The sequence below is a fragment of the Lissotriton helveticus genome, chromosome 3_1 (assembly GCF_964261635.1).
Source record: "Lissotriton helveticus chromosome 3_1, aLisHel1.1, whole genome shotgun sequence".
NCBI classification, from domain to species: domain Eukaryota; kingdom Metazoa; phylum Chordata; class Amphibia; order Caudata; family Salamandridae; genus Lissotriton; species Lissotriton helveticus.
In genome coordinates, this window is record NC_136061.1 from 851,503,090 (window position 1) to 851,520,662 (window position 17,573).

The window sequence follows — 17,573 nt, forward strand, 5'->3', positions numbered from 1 at the left end:
CTGCAGCTGAGTAAGATAGGTTACAAACATGGGTGATATAGCTGACGTGGGATGGGAAAGAAGCCTTAGAATCCCAGATAGTGTGACCATAAGGGAGAGGTTCAAACTGATACGATTAAAGGTCCTACTTAGAGTATACTATAGAAGATAAAGTTAAAGACAATGGGGAACGGCCCTTAGTACATCTTAAAATTCACTCTTATGAAACCCACAATAAAGTAGGCCCATACCTTGCATGGCTCCTTAGAGAAAAAAACATAATCAGACAAAATAAAGGAATCGTAGACCATATACCCAATCCTGTATGAAGCACGGACATTCCACTCTCCCTCTTAAGATAATATATAACTAAGGCTGGCCTCACTAAAATTCCATCTGAACATGCTGAGCAATTAGATGCACACATATCAGAAGATTAGGTCAATTCTACCATATCCCAACTTAAGATGGGCTATGCACCAGGCCCGGATGGTTTTACACGAGCATTCTGCAAGGCATTGGCATACAAGTTGATTCCTAGGCTAGCATCCCTATTCAACACATATCCAGCGACTGTGACTCCCTCCATGACAGAAGCAGTTAATTCTTTGACAATAAATACTGGTAAGCACCTGCAGAAATGCACCTCCTACAGGCCGATTGCTTTATTAAATTGCAGTGCCAAGTTGTACTTAAAAATGTTAGCAAGTAGACTGGAAGACTTAATTCCTGTGCTCATCCAACCGGACAAGCCGTGCTTTGTTTCATGAAGGAGAGATAGACACATAATAACATTTGCAGGCTAGTCCACTTCGTCGAAAAGGCTGTAAAGAAAAAAGCAACTGCAGTACTAGTCTCTCTAGACACAGAGAAAGCTTTCAACTTGATGGATGGACTGGCACTTTGAGGCTGGTCCTGGAGTGTGGTGGGCATTGGTCCAAAGTTTATATCTATGATAATGGCAATGATGCCCCTAAGGCCGAGTAACTCTTAATAGTCAGGTATCGCAGATGTTCCAGCTGAAATAGAGTAGATGTTCGGGATGTCTCCTGCCCCCGCTGTTATTTTCCATAAGTGTTGAACCACTGACATATCACATTAGAGGGGCGGAGGAAATGCATAAAGAGGATACAATTTGGGGTGGAAACTCACAAACTGGCCCTCTTCGTGGACAATCATATCCTGACATTGAGGAAGCCATTCCACCCACTGGAAGGTACACTTCAGCAGCTACTTGAGTTAGAAATAAATTGAGTTACAAAATCAGCATAACTAAATCAGAATTCCTGAACTTAATTTGTCCTTGTGAAGAGGGGAAGATCTGCGGTTTAGAGTCCCCTTTCGATGGTCTACATCAATTGTCAAACTTTTGGGGAAACATTCACCCTATAAGCACAAGACCCAAAATAGACAAATTATCCCTCCCTACTTTATGAAATTAGCCATGATCCATATAGATGGTCTCCCCTATTTCTTTCTTGGAGCGGCCTCAATAATGTAGGAAAAATAAATGTCCTGCCCTGAGTTATGTGCCTCTTCCCGGTACTTGCAGTTCTGGCGAAGGAGAACTTCTTTACACCCCTCCAGGGAGCATTCAACAAGTTTGTCTGGAGAGGTACTCAGCCAAAAGTCTCTTCTCAGTTACTTCATTAAAGCAAATACTAGGAACGCCTAGCTCTTCCTGACTTTAGACTATACTGTTTGGCGACACAACTACAAAACATAATAGAGTGGTCTAAGGAGCCGATAGAAATAAGTTGGCCATATGTGGAATATGCAGTGATGAGACCCTTAGAAGAGTTGGTTTGGTTATGTAAGTCCCATAGATCATGAAACGCCTACTTAAGCACTCTCGTTAACACCACACTTCATGAATGGGACACTTTAGGTTTCAATACATTTTTATTGCCATTTAGTTTATCAATTCACATATTTCGAATTTAATGAATTAACATTAAAAAAAAATCCCAATTCCTGAATACCCCCTCCCTTTGATCTGCCTCCCCTTCCAGGTCCACCCACCATCCTTCTTTCAATTGCTTCCAGTATTCTGGTCCAGTCTCTTCCCCATTTGGGGTCTGGTCAATGAAGCTATGCTATATCATTTGTCTGCTTTTGGATTATAGAGTACTAGTCATCGAGTTTGGAGTTTTTCAGTATCTTTAACACTCAAAGTCTCTTGACAACTCTTTGCTAAAATAAAGAATCGAGGAGGTGGCTCCATTGTTTTGTAAAGTTATTTCATTGCCTTTGATACCTTTGGATAGTGTTTCCATTGCCTGGAGCTACCAGTCTTCCAATCCACCTGAGTTCAGTAGAGGCCAACCATTGTCCTCAAAGTTAGAGAATCGTGTGGGGCACTTAAATTGGGAGAGGTTCCCTGACCTCCTATCTGTCACTTTATACTCCAGTTTGTTAACACAGATTTCTCTCCAGTACTAAACCGAGCGCCCTTCGATAGGTGTCCAAAAGGAGTTGTAGGTACATTGAAGATTTGTTTCACAATGGTACAATTAAATGTTTCACACAGTGTAAACTGGAACTCAAGTTAACGGAGTGAGAGACATTACAGTATGCACAGATGACAATGGATAATGCACCCAGAGGTTACTACAAGAGAAAAACACCCTTTGAGAAGGTGCTGTCAACTCTCCCATCACTGAAAGGCCTTGTCTCTAAGTTGTATGCAGCACTTTTAGATAATAAGACTAACCCTAAGTGGGCTTACCAGAACAAATAGGACAATGCGCTTGGCAGAGAAACTTTGACTAAAGAACAGGAGAAACTATGGGTGGATATCCATAAAAGCTCAATATCTAAAAGACTAGAGATGATTTACGGATGGCACTTCCACCCCACTAAAGTTCATAAAATGTTTCCTACTACTGGCTCACTGTGCTGAAAGTGTAAAGAGGTTATTTCTCTTATGTTTGGTGGGAATGGCCAAACATACCGTTTTTCTGGAAAAAGATTGCGAAGGCTCGTAAAGAGATTTTGGGCTTCCCTCTGCCTTTATACGCTAGTACTGTTTTTGCTTGGCCTGAGACAAAGCTTAAATATGTGTCAAACAATGATAAGGCACTTAAATGGAGCTGTTTGGGGGCTGCTAAATTAGCAATAGCTATGTAGCGTAAGAGAAAAGACCCTCCCACCTCTCTGATTTTCCAGTGGTATAGTCGCCTGTGGGACTTAGTAGCCTTGGAACACCTTATAAGTAATCTCAAGAGGGAACATTTGATCTTTGGCTCAGGTTGGTCTCCTATGGTAGAATATCTATCAAAATGTCATCTTTATACAGTTTGTTCACTGCGATTAAGAGCCTAGCATATTTTTTGATGCGCTGATTCACTAATGGACAATATAGGAATAACAATATGATATCTTTTTGCGAAAGAGAGGAAGCTTTTACTTCAATGCACTTGAAGCCATATACTAATTGGTAACAAACAGATGTTTTATCAGAGCCATGTGGGGAGGGCTATTAAGACAGAGGGTATGTTGGAGGTTCTACATTTTCTGTGTAGAATATGAAAATGTTTTATTTGTCTCTTGAAATATAAGATTTCGCTGTTACCTTATGTCAGTTGCATGATGCTGTGTCAATGTGAACTCTAATAAACTTTAAATAAAAAAAATAGACGCACGCCATTGGAGTGCTGTGACAGGGGATATGATCAGACTTTATAACATGGAGCTAATAGTTGCCCACTGAGATGGATACAGGCTTTGGACTAGTGCCAGAACTCTCATCCATCTGAGTGGTGCTCTAAAATGGATTGATGCATGCAGGCTATATCATATATGTATCAGGATAGAAAGTGATGGAACAAATGGGGAAAACCTCAAAATCAAGAGTGAATCAGAGAAATGGCTAGGAGACAGGAGCCAAACGTATCAAATGGATTAGTAATCGCGGGAATGTGGGCATCCTAGATGTATGAGAAGGGAAGATAAAGAAAGGGCGGTGGGGGATCTGACACAGCGTTTACCAAATTCCCATCTTTATAAAAGCAGAAAGAATTGAATGTGTTAATACTCATTGGAGGAGATTTGCAGCTTTGTTTGACCTTTCCAGATGTTAGTGAATACATTTTTATAGGTGATGCTTTGGGTATTTGAAGGCAAAAGACACACAGATGATAGGCGGAATGCAGAGCAAATCAAACGTTCACCCCCAGTCAATAGATTTGGGTTAAATCCATCGTTCTCTTGCTCACCATGCCACCCCAGTTTAGACCCAGCCATATGCAAATCAGTCTTGACCTTGTGCCTCATGGGAACAGTCCATACCAAACTGCCAGGCCAGGTCCAATTGTCCATCAATTGTTCTTTTTGCATTTGTCACCCGGAGTGGGATGTGTATGCCTAGACGTGGGTCCCGTGCTCTCCATGCTACTGGAGTCAAGCTATGCTGGCTGATGAGGGATGAAACCCCGAAACCGGTGCTAGGATGTTTGTTTCCAATCCAGGGAGAATCTGGCTTGGCAGTTCGGGCTGGACTGTTCCCACTGAACGCAGGGTCAAGACTGAATTGCATATGGCTGGGTTCAAATTGGAATGGCGTGGGGAGTAAAAAAAAAGATAGATTTAGGCCCAGATCTCTGTACTGGAGAGAATGTATGACATTGTGTTGCATTCTGTCCATCAATTGTTCTTTTTGCATTGGGCATCTGAGGCACATGGCAGGGGAGAATGGCCTTTTTGTGTTCATTGTAATCACCCGTTTGTGCTACAGTATGTATTTGTAGATGGTACACAACACGTAAGTAGAATCACAGATTTACAGAGAGGCAGGGTGCAGGTAAAAAAGCCTATGCCCCTTCCTATGAGGAAGCTCACACCACCCATTGGTCTCCCGGAAGTCTGCTGAGGGGACAGTCATGCTCCAAAGTGTGTGCAGAATCCACAGCATCGCGAATGGAGTGATGGAGGTCCATCACTAGTTTTGAGAATCATGGCTTCTTGTAACAAAAATCCGAGAAAATGCTATGGGATACAAAATAGAGATTGGCTGATGTCCCAACAAACGCAAATAAATATGAATAGAGCATTTCATCTCAATGCACAGTAGAGCAGAATGCTGATTTGGAATCCTTTTTCTATTATTTTAAATACAAGCCATTGAGTTTAGGTTGGAGCTTAGCCTGATAAAAGTGAACGTGCATTCTTATCATCGTATCATTAATACTGTTGCTCCTCATTTAAATTGTACCCAGGTTGGAAGAAGTGGGAACATACCAGCTGGAACAACAGTGGATACAGATATCACTCACCCATATGAGTTTGATTTTTATCTCTGTAGCCACGCTGGAATACAGGTAAATCATGTTTCTGATAGTTGGATATTGTTCAACTAAGTGCCTAATCTGAGATAACTTTTACAAAGAAGAAACCTCAATCGTAAATATTCTTTTTTTCTACACAAATGTCTGGAGCAACAATTAACTACAGTTATTTGTCATTTTAAAATAACCCAATCAACTTTAGATATTAAAGCATTTCAAAAAGAATAATCCCGGATCTTCATTTTCTGATTACTTTTTAAAATGGAAGACTAATATAAACATATGGAATTGGAGCTAGATAGACGAGGAATGTCCGAGTCTCTGTGTGTGATTGCATTATGACTTTCTCATGTGTCCTTTAGAAGTGTCTGGACCACAACACAGTTTGAGCTAGTAAGGTCACAACTTAATGTGATGAAAAAAGAACCTGGCAAGACAAGTTTTCAACATAAATGTTGTTGAGCGGTATTAAGTATAGATCACATATGGGCATTAAATATGTATTAATGCAAAATACAATACAAATTGGACACGTCTCTGATAGAGTGCAAAAGACGGCAAGATATAACCACAAGATACAATTGTTCAAACACAGTGAACATGTGTTTCGTCATTGACTAAGACTTCCTTATGGCTACTGACGGCTATACTGACAAAATATTGACACTCAAAATATCCCCATACAAACATATTGTGACCAAAATATCAATGTCAAAAATATCTACATCCTATACTTATAATGGTAAGTACAGAAATATCAGGGGGAAAAAATCAATGTCATAAATATAGAATAACATTAATTAAAAACAGTTAGATTTAATATACATATATATAACAAATATAACAAACGTAATTAAAAAAAGTTAAACACATATATAATAATTAATATATATGTATATATTTACTTTAAAACCATAATTAAACTAATAATTGTAATGTATTTTATAATTTTACAATTATATAAAATGTAACATATATATATACATATACCAATAACATAAATTCTAGTTTAAAAAAAATATTCTATTTTAAATTAAAACATTGAACTATTTAAAAATCTTTAAACTTAATTTCCCATACCAGTCACTGCAACAGTAGGGAAAGTGTTGGATAGAGCAGGGGTAAAAATTACTATTCTCACCCCAATGAGTGCAACAGTAGTTGAAGCGTTGGATAGTGGAGGGGTGACAATGACTATTCTCACTTCAGTCACTGCAACAGTAGGGAAAGTGTTGGATAGAGCAGGGGTAAAAAAATTACTATTTCCACTCCAATGAGTGCAACAGTAGAGAAAGTGTTGGATAGCGGAGGGGTAAAAATTACTATTCTCACTCCAGTCGGTACAAGAGTAGGGAAAGTGTTGGATAGTGGAGGGGTAAAAAGTACTATTCCCACGCCAATGAGTACAATAGTAGGGAAAGTGTTGGATAGCGGAGGGGTAAAAATTACTATTCCCACTCCAATGAGTGGAACAGTAGGGAAAGTGTTGGATAGCGGAGGGGTGAACATTACTATTCCCACTCCAATGAGTGCAACCATACGGAAAGTGTTGGATAGCGGAGGAATAAAATGTACTATTCCCACTTCAGTGAGTTCAACAGTAGGTAAAGTGTTGGATAGCAAAGGGACACAATTTACTATTCCCACTCCAGTCAGTGCATCAATAGGGAAAGTGTTGGAGTGCGGAGGGGTACAATTTACTATTCTCACTCTAGTCAGTTCAAAATTAAAAACAAACAGAATATCATCAACTTAATCAAAAAAAATTATGTAAAAAACATAAATATGTTAAAAATAAAAATATATTTACTATTAAATATAAAAAATAAAAACATATTATAATGTTAAATATAAAATATATTTAATAAAAATAAAAACATATAATGTTAAATACATATCACAAATACCTACAAATATTATATTAAATTAAATACAATAAAAATTTTAAAAACAAATTTGTATTTAGAAATTATTTAACAAAAACATTATTACATACATTTAGTCTATTTACTTCCTAGCCCATGACACCACACAACTAACAACCAACATCAAGAATAAAATAAAGGTATTTGCATAATTAACATATTTAATCATCGATTAAACAAATATTATTTAAAAAACAAATTTAAACACATACAATTTAATTAACTTCCCACCCTTTACACCTATAATCCCCACAACCCACACCTAAAATTAAAGTGTAAAAAAATGAATTACACAATGAAATTTTCTTTCCAATTATATTACTAATAGTATTTAACAACTAATTATAAAGTAAGTCAAATTAATGTACTCCCCACCTTTCACCCCATGATCCAAAAACACAAACACAAAAAAATGTAAACAATTACCATAATTAATTATCAACTAATTAATATTATACCACCGGCCTTTGGTTCACCCCCCATCCCAACTGCAAAGGTCAGGAATCTGGGAGTCATTTTCGACAATGGGCTCAGCTTTATGGACCATGCAAATAAAGTTGCTACAACGGCCCATTACAAATTAAAAATGATAAGGAAGATTAGCCCTTTTCTCCCAGAGGTATTAATTAAAACATTGGTATGTTCCTTAGTCTTGTCCTCACTGGACTACTGTAATGGACTCTTTCTTGACGCTCAGGCCAGGGTTATAAACAAGCTTCAGTCCATTCAGAACGCGGCGGCACGCCTGCTCTCTGGAACTGCTAAATTTCATCCCATTTCAGAAACAATAAGACGATATCACTGGCTCACCATCAAAAACCGAATAAAGTTTAAGTCCTTATGCATAGTCAACAAATCCCTCAATAACCAAGGACCTCATACCCTGAAGGATCCACTAAAACTTTACATTCCCCGCAGACATCTTCGATCCTCGGAGCTGCATCAATTAGTTATTCCTCGATCAAAGACGGTGTCATGGGGTGATCGCCGTTTTCTTGTGGCCGCTCCTAAACTATGGAACACACTTCCTCAACACATTAAGATGAGTCCCTCTCTCCTTCAGTTTAGGAAACTTGTAAAGACATGGCTGTTCAACCAATGAAATTATCTGCACAACTAGGAAACAATTGAATGGTCTAGCGCCGAGACGCCTCAGGGTATTCGCCGCGCTCTATAAATGTCAAAAATAAAATAAATAAATGAAAAATACATTACCTCCCACCCTTCACCCCTATAAACCTCACAACCCACACCTAAAATTAATTACACAATTACCATAATTAATTGTCAATTAATTAATATTTTAATTAACTAATTATTAATTAATTACAAATAAATTACTTCCCATCGTTTACCCCTATTAACCAACGCGCACCTAAAATGTACCTAAAAAATTAAACATAATTACCTTTATAAAATCTCAATTAAATAAATATTTAAAATAAACAATATTCATAAATTTTTTATAATTAAATTACTTCCCACCCTATAAACCCACAACCCGCTATGGAACTAAAAAATGCAAAATGTAATTAAAATAAAATTAATACGTACAAATTGATTAAAAACACATAAAAAATACTTATACAAAAAAATACATCACATACATATAAAATATATACTAAAATACATAACACTAATTAAAAAATCAAAATTTTAAACAACAGTATTTTTGCAAACGCTATTAGTGACTTCTGTATTTTTAAAATCGATATGTCTTACCTTAAAGGCGATATTCTTGACCACATTATTCTTGCTGTCGATATTTCTGTGTCACAATATTTAAAACTCGATATTAGTGTGAGTCGACATTTCCAACTCGATATTTGGACTGAATACCCTACTGACGTATAGTGACAAAAGCTACTAGGTTGACACATGCATTTCTCTGCCAAATACTACTAAAAAAAGAGCACACCAAGTAATTGGATTCATAGTCAAAACCCAAAAGTAAACATTAATACTGTTTGTTTTGCAATCACAACTAGTTATTTCTTTCCTAGGAGATTTTGTCAAAGAAAATCAAAGATGACACGTTATTTTTCATGCAGCGAGCTGAAAATGCATTGTTTAGAATGAGTAATGACAGGGTGGGAGGAAAGATAGCAAAAAAATAAGAGCAGGTTATTTAAGTCAACTCGCACAGAGAGAAACAAATGCTTGTTCACCAAGGCAGAGACGAGAAAGTCCAAAGCAGGGGCATGCATGTGTATAGGTTGCATGAAACCAGCGCCTTAAGAACTTGGGTAATGTGTTGTAGGCAGTGGCTTGAGTAACCAACTACAAACAAATCTCGAGGGCCCTAGGGAGCAGAGGGCTGCTGTCTGGCTGTGAGGAAAGAGGTCACATGACAGGAGCCACAGACACAAAGGACCTTCTGAGAATAAAAAATTAGCTAGCTATCGCGGCCAGAATTTTCAATTCTATTAAGGACACGGAGGCGCGGATTATGTATCTATTTCATTTATTGCCACTCACATCAGCCAATGAAACTTTAGTATTATGTAAATAAAACTGCATTTCCCATGATGCACATGTAACACATCACATCCTGTCGGACCCCATAAGAGCCACCATGACCGGAAATCCTCCTCTTACTTTGCTTCGAACAGTAAAAGTCCATCAAACATAACTCAAGTTCAATAATAATATCCTCCAACGTGGAAGAACAATCCAACTGGAAGTAACGTGTTAACAGGAAGCATATTTAATCCATCTTCTTCTCATGACCTGGAAGAATGAGAGACAGGAAACCCGTAATTTCTGCTTAAACAGAATATAAACATACAGGTGGGTAAAACATTACATTACTGTAATATAACCGGGTGGGATAATCCTCGCCTCCGTGCCTTAATAGACTTGAAAATTCTTGGCGCGATAGCTAGCTAATTTTTTATTCTATTACATGACTGGAGGATTCGTAATATGCCAGTTTAACGCTGATGAAACACTACAGAGGAAATATTACCCACCGGTTTATAATAAAACTGCTTAAAGGTTGATTTGGAAGACCAATCAGTAGAATGCATAATGTCCTGAACAGTAGAACCTAACATAAAACTTTTAGAGGCCATGGCCCCACGAACAGAATGCGCCCCAAACACTTGGGTGTCAACACCCGCCTCTTCCATAACAGATTTCAACCATCTGGCTATCGTAGCCGCAGTAACAGGTTTGTAAGGTTTCTGCAAAGCAATTAATAATTGCACCACATCAGCAGGCCGAATGGACCTGGTACATTCCTCGTAGGCCTTAAGACATTGAACTACACAAAGTTTAGCGTTGCTAGGAAAAGCGTGATATTCCACACACCAAGACATTGTCTTATTTCTGGAAGTAATGTTAAAAGAAACTCCTTCAGGAGTAAATACTCTACCTGTAATGTCCAAAGCCTTAACGGCAGATGACCGTCTACATGCTGCGAGACATAAGAGCATGGCTAATTTGGACGAAAGTTGTTTCCTGGTTAAAATATAATTTTGCGGCCATTGATTAAATAAGGAAAGAACTAGAGAGACGTCCCATAAGGAAGTATACTTGGGTTTGGGCGGATTCGCTACTCTAATACCCTTTAATAGCTTACATATTAATGGATGCATCCCTACTGGTTTGCCCTCAATCTGGGAATGACCTGCCAAAATGGCGGAACAGAAATTATTAATGGAACAATATGCCAACCCCTCAGAAGCCTTCTGAGAAAGAAAATTTACAACGCAGGGTAAGTCTGCCCCCACGTGTTGTTCTACGCACCAACAAACCCAGCCCTTCGAGGCTGAAGAGTATCTCTTCCCGGTTGAGGGGGCCCAAGCCTGGTTGATAAAGGCTGAAGCTTGTTCCGAAAAGCCAGGCATTTGCCAACGTTGCCAGAAAGTCTCCAGGCCATCAGGGACAACTGCCCCGACATCATCGGGTGCATCTCTCCATGAGGGCCCTGGAGCATAGTCGGGGACTCCGAAATTCTCCTGGGAGAGTCACAGCTCGCCTCCAATAGGATCGGTAACAAGGCTGCGACTTCCACAGGGGAGTCACTAGGATCACTTCCGCCGTCTGTCATATTATCTACGTGAACACCCGGGGAATCACTATGAACGGGGGAAAGGCATAATTCAGAGAATGGGACCAGTCCTGAGAGAAGGCATCCGTCCCCAAAGCTAATGGGTCTGGTCTCCAGCTGAATAATGTGGTAATTTGACGATTCAATCTGGACGCAAACAGGTCGATCGCACATGTCCCACAGATCGCCTGCAGCCAATGTACTACCTGAGGTTGGAGTTGCTAATCGAATCGCTGTAGTCCTTGAGATGTCGGGAGTTCCAGTCCGCCACTACGTTGGACTGGCCCGGAATATACTCGGCTATGACCGAGATCTGGTGACTTTGGCAATAGTTCCAAAAGTTCTTCGCTATCTCTACTAACATGAAGGCCCTCGTGCCTCCCAGCTTGTTGATGTACCGAACTGCCGATATGTTGTCCATCCGCAAGAGGATGCAACACAACACTCTTTTGGGTGCAGGGTCCGGATTGCGAATGACCCTGCTAGAAGTTCTAGACAATTGATGTGGAGGTCTAGTTTGCGTAGGGACCAGCGCCCTCCTGTGGAAATATTTCCGCAACGAGCCCCCCAGCCCTCCGATGAAAGAGGGACCCGGTCCTTGTAGGAGAGTCCCTTCTGCAGATGTTGAATCTTCAACCTTTGAAGGCTCGATAATGAAGAGGCCCTGGAAATATCGCTTGTATGGATGACGCCAACAGGCCCACTATTCTGGCAATCACTCACAGTGAGACCGTCTGTTTGGATAACAGGGAACGTAGCTCTTTTTTGATATCCCGAAGTTTGGAGCGGGGAAGGCTCAACTGAGCCGTGTGAGAGTTTATGACGATGCCCAGGAAGTCTATCGTCTGGGATGGACACAGTACTGACTTGGCTTCGTTGACCACGAATCCCAGATTTTGCAACCTAGCAATGGTCATGCGCAAATGCTGAACCGCCAAGGTCGGAGACTGCGCCATGATCAGTACATCGTCTAAGGACACTATCATGCGAACCTCTTGTTCTCTGAGGTAAGCTATCACTGGCTTCAGCACTTTGGTGAAGCACCATGGTGCTGAGGAGTGACCGGGAGGAAGGACCAAATATTCGAACCATCGGTCCCGCCATTGAAATAGCAGGAACCGGCAATGTGGAGGAAAGATTGGAATAGATAAGTAGGCGTCCTTCAGGTCCAGACGTACCATCCAGTCCCCTTGTTTCAGGAGATCCGCCAACAGATGGATACCCTCCATCTTGAAATGCTTGTAGGTTATGTAATGATTGAAGTCTTTCAAATTGAGTACCAACCTGTAACCTCCGCCTTTCTTCTGTACCAGAAAAATATTGCTGCAGAAACTGCGAGGGCCCTCGTCGCAATATGCTATAGCGTGTTTCTGCAGCAATTCTTCGATTTCTGAATCTATAAAAGCTCACTCTGTTTGGGGAAAAGAAAGCTGTCTGGGCTGTCTGTCCTGAAAAGGAATCTGAAAGAAATCTAGATGAAAACCATGAATTGTCTGTAATATCCAAGCATCCTGAGACAGTTGAACCCAATTGTGATAGAAAAACTGAGTACGACCCTCCCCTTCCCCCCCCAAAGGGAAGTGGGAATGTGTCTGGAGCACTCATTTGAAGATTCTGGGACTTGAAAGCCCCCACAATATGTGTTGTTTAATATATCTTGTTGAAGTGTTGTCTGGTGGGGTAGAATGTGCCCCCTCGGGTGGAGTCCCACTCACCCCTACCACGGCCGAAGTCACCTTTCTGAGGACTTTGGGAGAATTGACTGACAAACGAGCGTCCTCTGCCTCGTCTGGCCCTGTTGAAAACACTAGCCTGAAAGACTCTCTTGATACTCGACTGGGCCTTGTCAAGAGTCGTGAAGGTACCCACGTCTTTTACGAAACGTTTCTCCGAAGAGATTACCGTCCGCCAAAGGACCTGGTTCCGCTGCCACCAACTCCGTGAGGTTGGAATCCATCGGCATAAGGAGGGATTTACGGCTTCATTGGAGATGGCGCAGTTTGCTTTACCCAAGAGGCATTTCGCCCTCTGGGTCCATCCTGCCAAGGCGTGGGGATCCACTGTGGTACCGGATTCCTGCGCCTCTAGCGCCATTTCCTGTATCTTTGCCAAGGGCTCCACTACATCTAGGAGCTTGTCGGGGCATCTTTGCCAGGCTTGGTCAATACCTTTCTTTGGGTCCTTAGCAAACTTTTTTAGGAAAGTTAAGAGACTGGAGACAATATCCGGTGTTTTTGCTACTTTATCAGAGATATCTGGTCTGGGACTCTCTGAGCAGAGTATGTTCCGCACCTCTTTGTCAAAGCTTCTGCACAGATTGTCATGCAGGTATGCGGCAACCTCAGGAAACCAGTCCGAAGACCTTGGGTGAACAATGTCAGCTGGATTGAAATTGAAGGGAGTAAATATAGTTTGTGGAGGTTACACATTCTTGGAATTCCTGGTCCTCTTCTTAGGAGGAGACTCATCCGGAGTGTCAGTAGACGTGGTGTCCTTATCAGTATCAGTGTCCGGTCTTGGATCTGCCAGTGTCAGGGACAGACAATGAGGACAAAGTAGAAGAGTGAGGCCAGGACTTAGACTGAGGTTCGGAAGCAGAGACGTCCTTGGGAGTACCTGCAGGAGCAGTGAAACCATGACTTTTAGTGAATTTTTCTAATTGTTTAGTTATAGGTTTCAATGCAGTAGCAAGCGCCTGCTGCACAGTTACTGGAACTGCTTTCTCCAGGGCCTTGTCGACCGACTCCTGGACAGAAGCATACAGGGCCTCAACAATGTTATCCTCTATGGAAGGGTTTGTCACTTCCTCCTCTTATATGGTGTCATCTTCTTCATAATTGACCCAATCCTCCATTGTGGGACAAACTTTGTATTAATATTTGCTCATGGGGCAAAATACAGAGAGGAGTAAAAGGGGGGAGCCAACCCACAGCACAGAAATCAGAAAAGGTACGTAGCCCCTCAGCAAAGGCTGTAGCACAGTTCTTGCAGCACTCGGGGCATAGGTGGAGCCAAAGAGCAAGCTTTTTATCCAGGAGGTGTGCACCCTCCAGGCCCAAAACGTTTTTGCTGCCAGCCAGGCATAGAGATGTTGCTCATTGGGCAGTAGCGGTGTGCGTAGCCCAAATCCTACTAGAAATAGCTCAATTGGGCTACGCACATCGAAACCTAGGAAAACCGAAAGTGAAAGGCTCCAGTGCTTCCGGCTGATTAGGGGAGCCTCTGCACGTGTAAACATGCATTTTTTAACATATTAATACATCAATACGGAGCGGTACTGGCATGCGGGAGGAAAGAACGAGACAAGAGTCCGAGTACGGACGCAGCAGTAAACTCAGCCCACTAGAGCGGGAAATTCAAAGATGCTTTATGTGCTTTTCCCCCACCGGGGACACACCACAACAAGCGCTCTTCGACGGCATCGGGAGAGCCGCGAAACAGAAAGAGATAGAGCGCTAAGGTCACGCTTGCACAGCAATACAGTGCAAAACTAACCCTGCAAGGGAGACAAAGACAGGGGAAATACAAAGCGCGCTAAACGAGCGGAATCAATAGTGAGGTGGCGCGTGCCTGTAAACCAACAATTAGCATATAATAAGCATGAGAACAGAATACAATTATCTTTCTGCGTGAGCAGAAAAGAAAGAGGATCATTTCCGGTCATGGTGGCTCTTATGGGGTCTGACAGGATGTGATGTGCATCATGGGAAATGTAGTTTTATTTACATAATACTAAAGTTTTATTGGCTGCTGTGAGTGGCAATAAATGAAAGAGAAAGCATAATCCAAAGCCTCCGGTCCTGTAATAGAATCCAAGCCCCTTCCACATGGAGGGAGGGCAAGGGGAATGGTAAAGGCATGGTTCTCTCTGCTGCTTGCTTCGGAGTTATGAACACCGCATGTGACAAGCTCAATATTTGACTCTATCTTCAGCACCAGGCAGGTGTCTGTGGGAAGTCACCTGTATAAATTCAACTCAGGGGAACGCTCCAGAGGTCAAGTTGGCGGTAGAATGGCTAAGAAGTTTGTGCATTTCTTAAAGTGTTTTGCGAGGCAGAAGTAAAAAGTTATAAGTATTCACCCAAAGTGGAAATTTTGTACTTAAATAGGAAGCCTGCATTTATATACACGGAGGGGAATTCTTAGTAAACTCAAAGATGCATACTCTCCTCCCTCCAAAACAATACACCAATCGAGGCAAACATAAACTCAAATAGTGACCACGTAATTCAGTGCAGTTTGAATAACTACAGAGGGGGAAAAGGTGATCTTTTATTAAGAAGCAGTCCCCACAACAATTTCAGTCTAACACTGCAGGAACATGTTGCACCTGGCCACTGTTAAACAGTGTACGCAACCCCTACCTCCCCTTACTGACAGCATCCACAAAAAATAAAATAAAACGTAACTGCCTCCTCACCGCTCTGCTCCTCTGCTGGTGCACTGGCTCCCAGACGTCCGGCCCCTAGACCAATCCAGACGCTGCGCTCATACTGGTAATACTATTACCCAGCATGAGAGAAGTGCTAGGATTGTCTGAGCAGTCTGCTTTGGCGATCAGTCAGGCCCTGGGAGCCTGTACCTTTTCTCCACCCTGCTGTACTGCACAGCTCGGTGGAGAAATCCAAGTGCGCATGTCGGTTTGGCCGTCCTATGACAGCCGGCCAAACCGACATGCACACTTACAGTGCCTAGCACTCCTCCTCCCTGCTGCTGGCCAAGTGGATGGCCCTGCTCCTCCTTAGACTTGAAAAATAAAATGATAATAGCATTGTTTTATTATCGTTTTATTGTTCATGTTTGCACTACTGAAGGAGCAGTGGGGCCACGCTCCTCTACCTTAACGGAGGAGCTGCCGCTTGTGCGAGGATCAGGCAGAGTGGTGCTGCTAAGGACCAAATTGGCAGCACACTGGTCCGCACTACGAGAGGCCTTAAAGCAGAGAATATGAGAGGGTCATGCTGTGCTTCCGGTGACCCATCATCAAATACACCTCTTAACCGACTGCTCCCACCCAGGGGTGAAACAACTTTGCCGTTGTCCTAACAAGGTGGCATCAAAATTAGTTCCTATGTTCTTAATAACTACTTTCACTGTCAAGCGGCCCCAACAGTGGATCTGTTCACCAACAAAAATGCTAAATGCTTGAAATTTGCCTCCAGGTACCCACACTGAAAGTCCCTGGTCAATGCCCTTAGGATAAGTTCGTCCAAAATATTGGCATTCTCTTTTTTCTCTCATGCCATCAATTCCTTACATAATAAACGGAATGTGTCTGGCACAAATGACACTCAATCTTATTGTCCCTACATGGTCCTGGCTGCCCTGGTACTCTCTTCTGTCAGAGATATCCGTTCACCCACACGTAAACCTACAGCTGTGCGGAGACGTGCTCTGACAGTATTGAGGCCAGTTATAGCATCCAAATCTCAGGTCCGCCATCTGGATGATTTGTCATCCTAGGTATTATAATTTGGGTTTTTGCAAATCCTGGAAGAATGAACACAAATTATAAACAAGCCACAAAACCTACTACACAGGCATGTTATGTAGCCAAATGGAAACACTTGGTTCTTTATCGTTCGAATCACAACCTACAACCCTTAGCAGTCACAGTCCAATAGAGTGTCTGCGACCTACTACACCTACAAAAAGAGGGGCCAGCTTACATTTCCGTATGGGTGCACCTGTCGGCAACAGCAGCATTCCTCTAGAATAGAGAACATCAATCTGTTTTCAAAGTTCCTGTTATTCTGCCTTTTATGGTAAGTCATAAAAAAGTAATCCCTCCAAGGCTTAGCCCTGTCCTCTCCTGGCACTCTGCTATTTTCCTTTCTGGGCTTATAGGCAGGGTCAGGTCCTCCGTCACCCAACTAATCAAATTGCCCCCAGAGTTTCAAAAATACAACAGTCATAGAGTTAATTTATTACCATTTTAATTTTCAAAACCCTGTTCTGAGCTGACCGTCAAGATGGGGGGGGGGGCCTGGAGGGGGTTCTGCTGCTGCTAACACCTCTCTAACCCAGCTGTCTGAGAAAGCTGGGTTAGAGACATCATAGGGATCCAGTGTCCACGGCTCTGCCGAAGGAGACCACTTGCTCCAATCTTGGCTCTTCTTTGATGCTGCATGAGTGCAGTGCCAAGATTGGTTACTGCAGATTCCTGGGTCCCACGTTGGAGCCTGCCTGCCTGACTGTATAAGACCTGAGTGAGGATGACGTCGCACCAGGAATGTACGTGTAAATATTTTTTAACTTTTTTATTTACTTTTTTTTTTGTCCCACCTGCCCCGCCACTCTCCATACATGCCAGCCACCACTGCTTATAGG

At 41.9% G+C, this 17,573-nt stretch overlaps 1 protein-coding gene across 1 annotated transcript in view; it reads left to right on the plus strand.

Moving 5' to 3' along the window:
* LOC144823032 (protein argonaute-3) overlaps positions 1 to 17,573 on the plus strand; it is a 1,185,091-nt gene that overhangs the window by 1,120,255 nt on the left and 47,263 nt on the right. Inside the window, exon 17 of the mRNA XM_078681169.1 lies at positions 5,196 to 5,297. Coding sequence (XP_078537295.1) covers positions 5,196 to 5,297 — 102 coding nt within the window. The remainder of the gene's footprint in view (positions 1 to 5,195; positions 5,298 to 17,573) is intronic.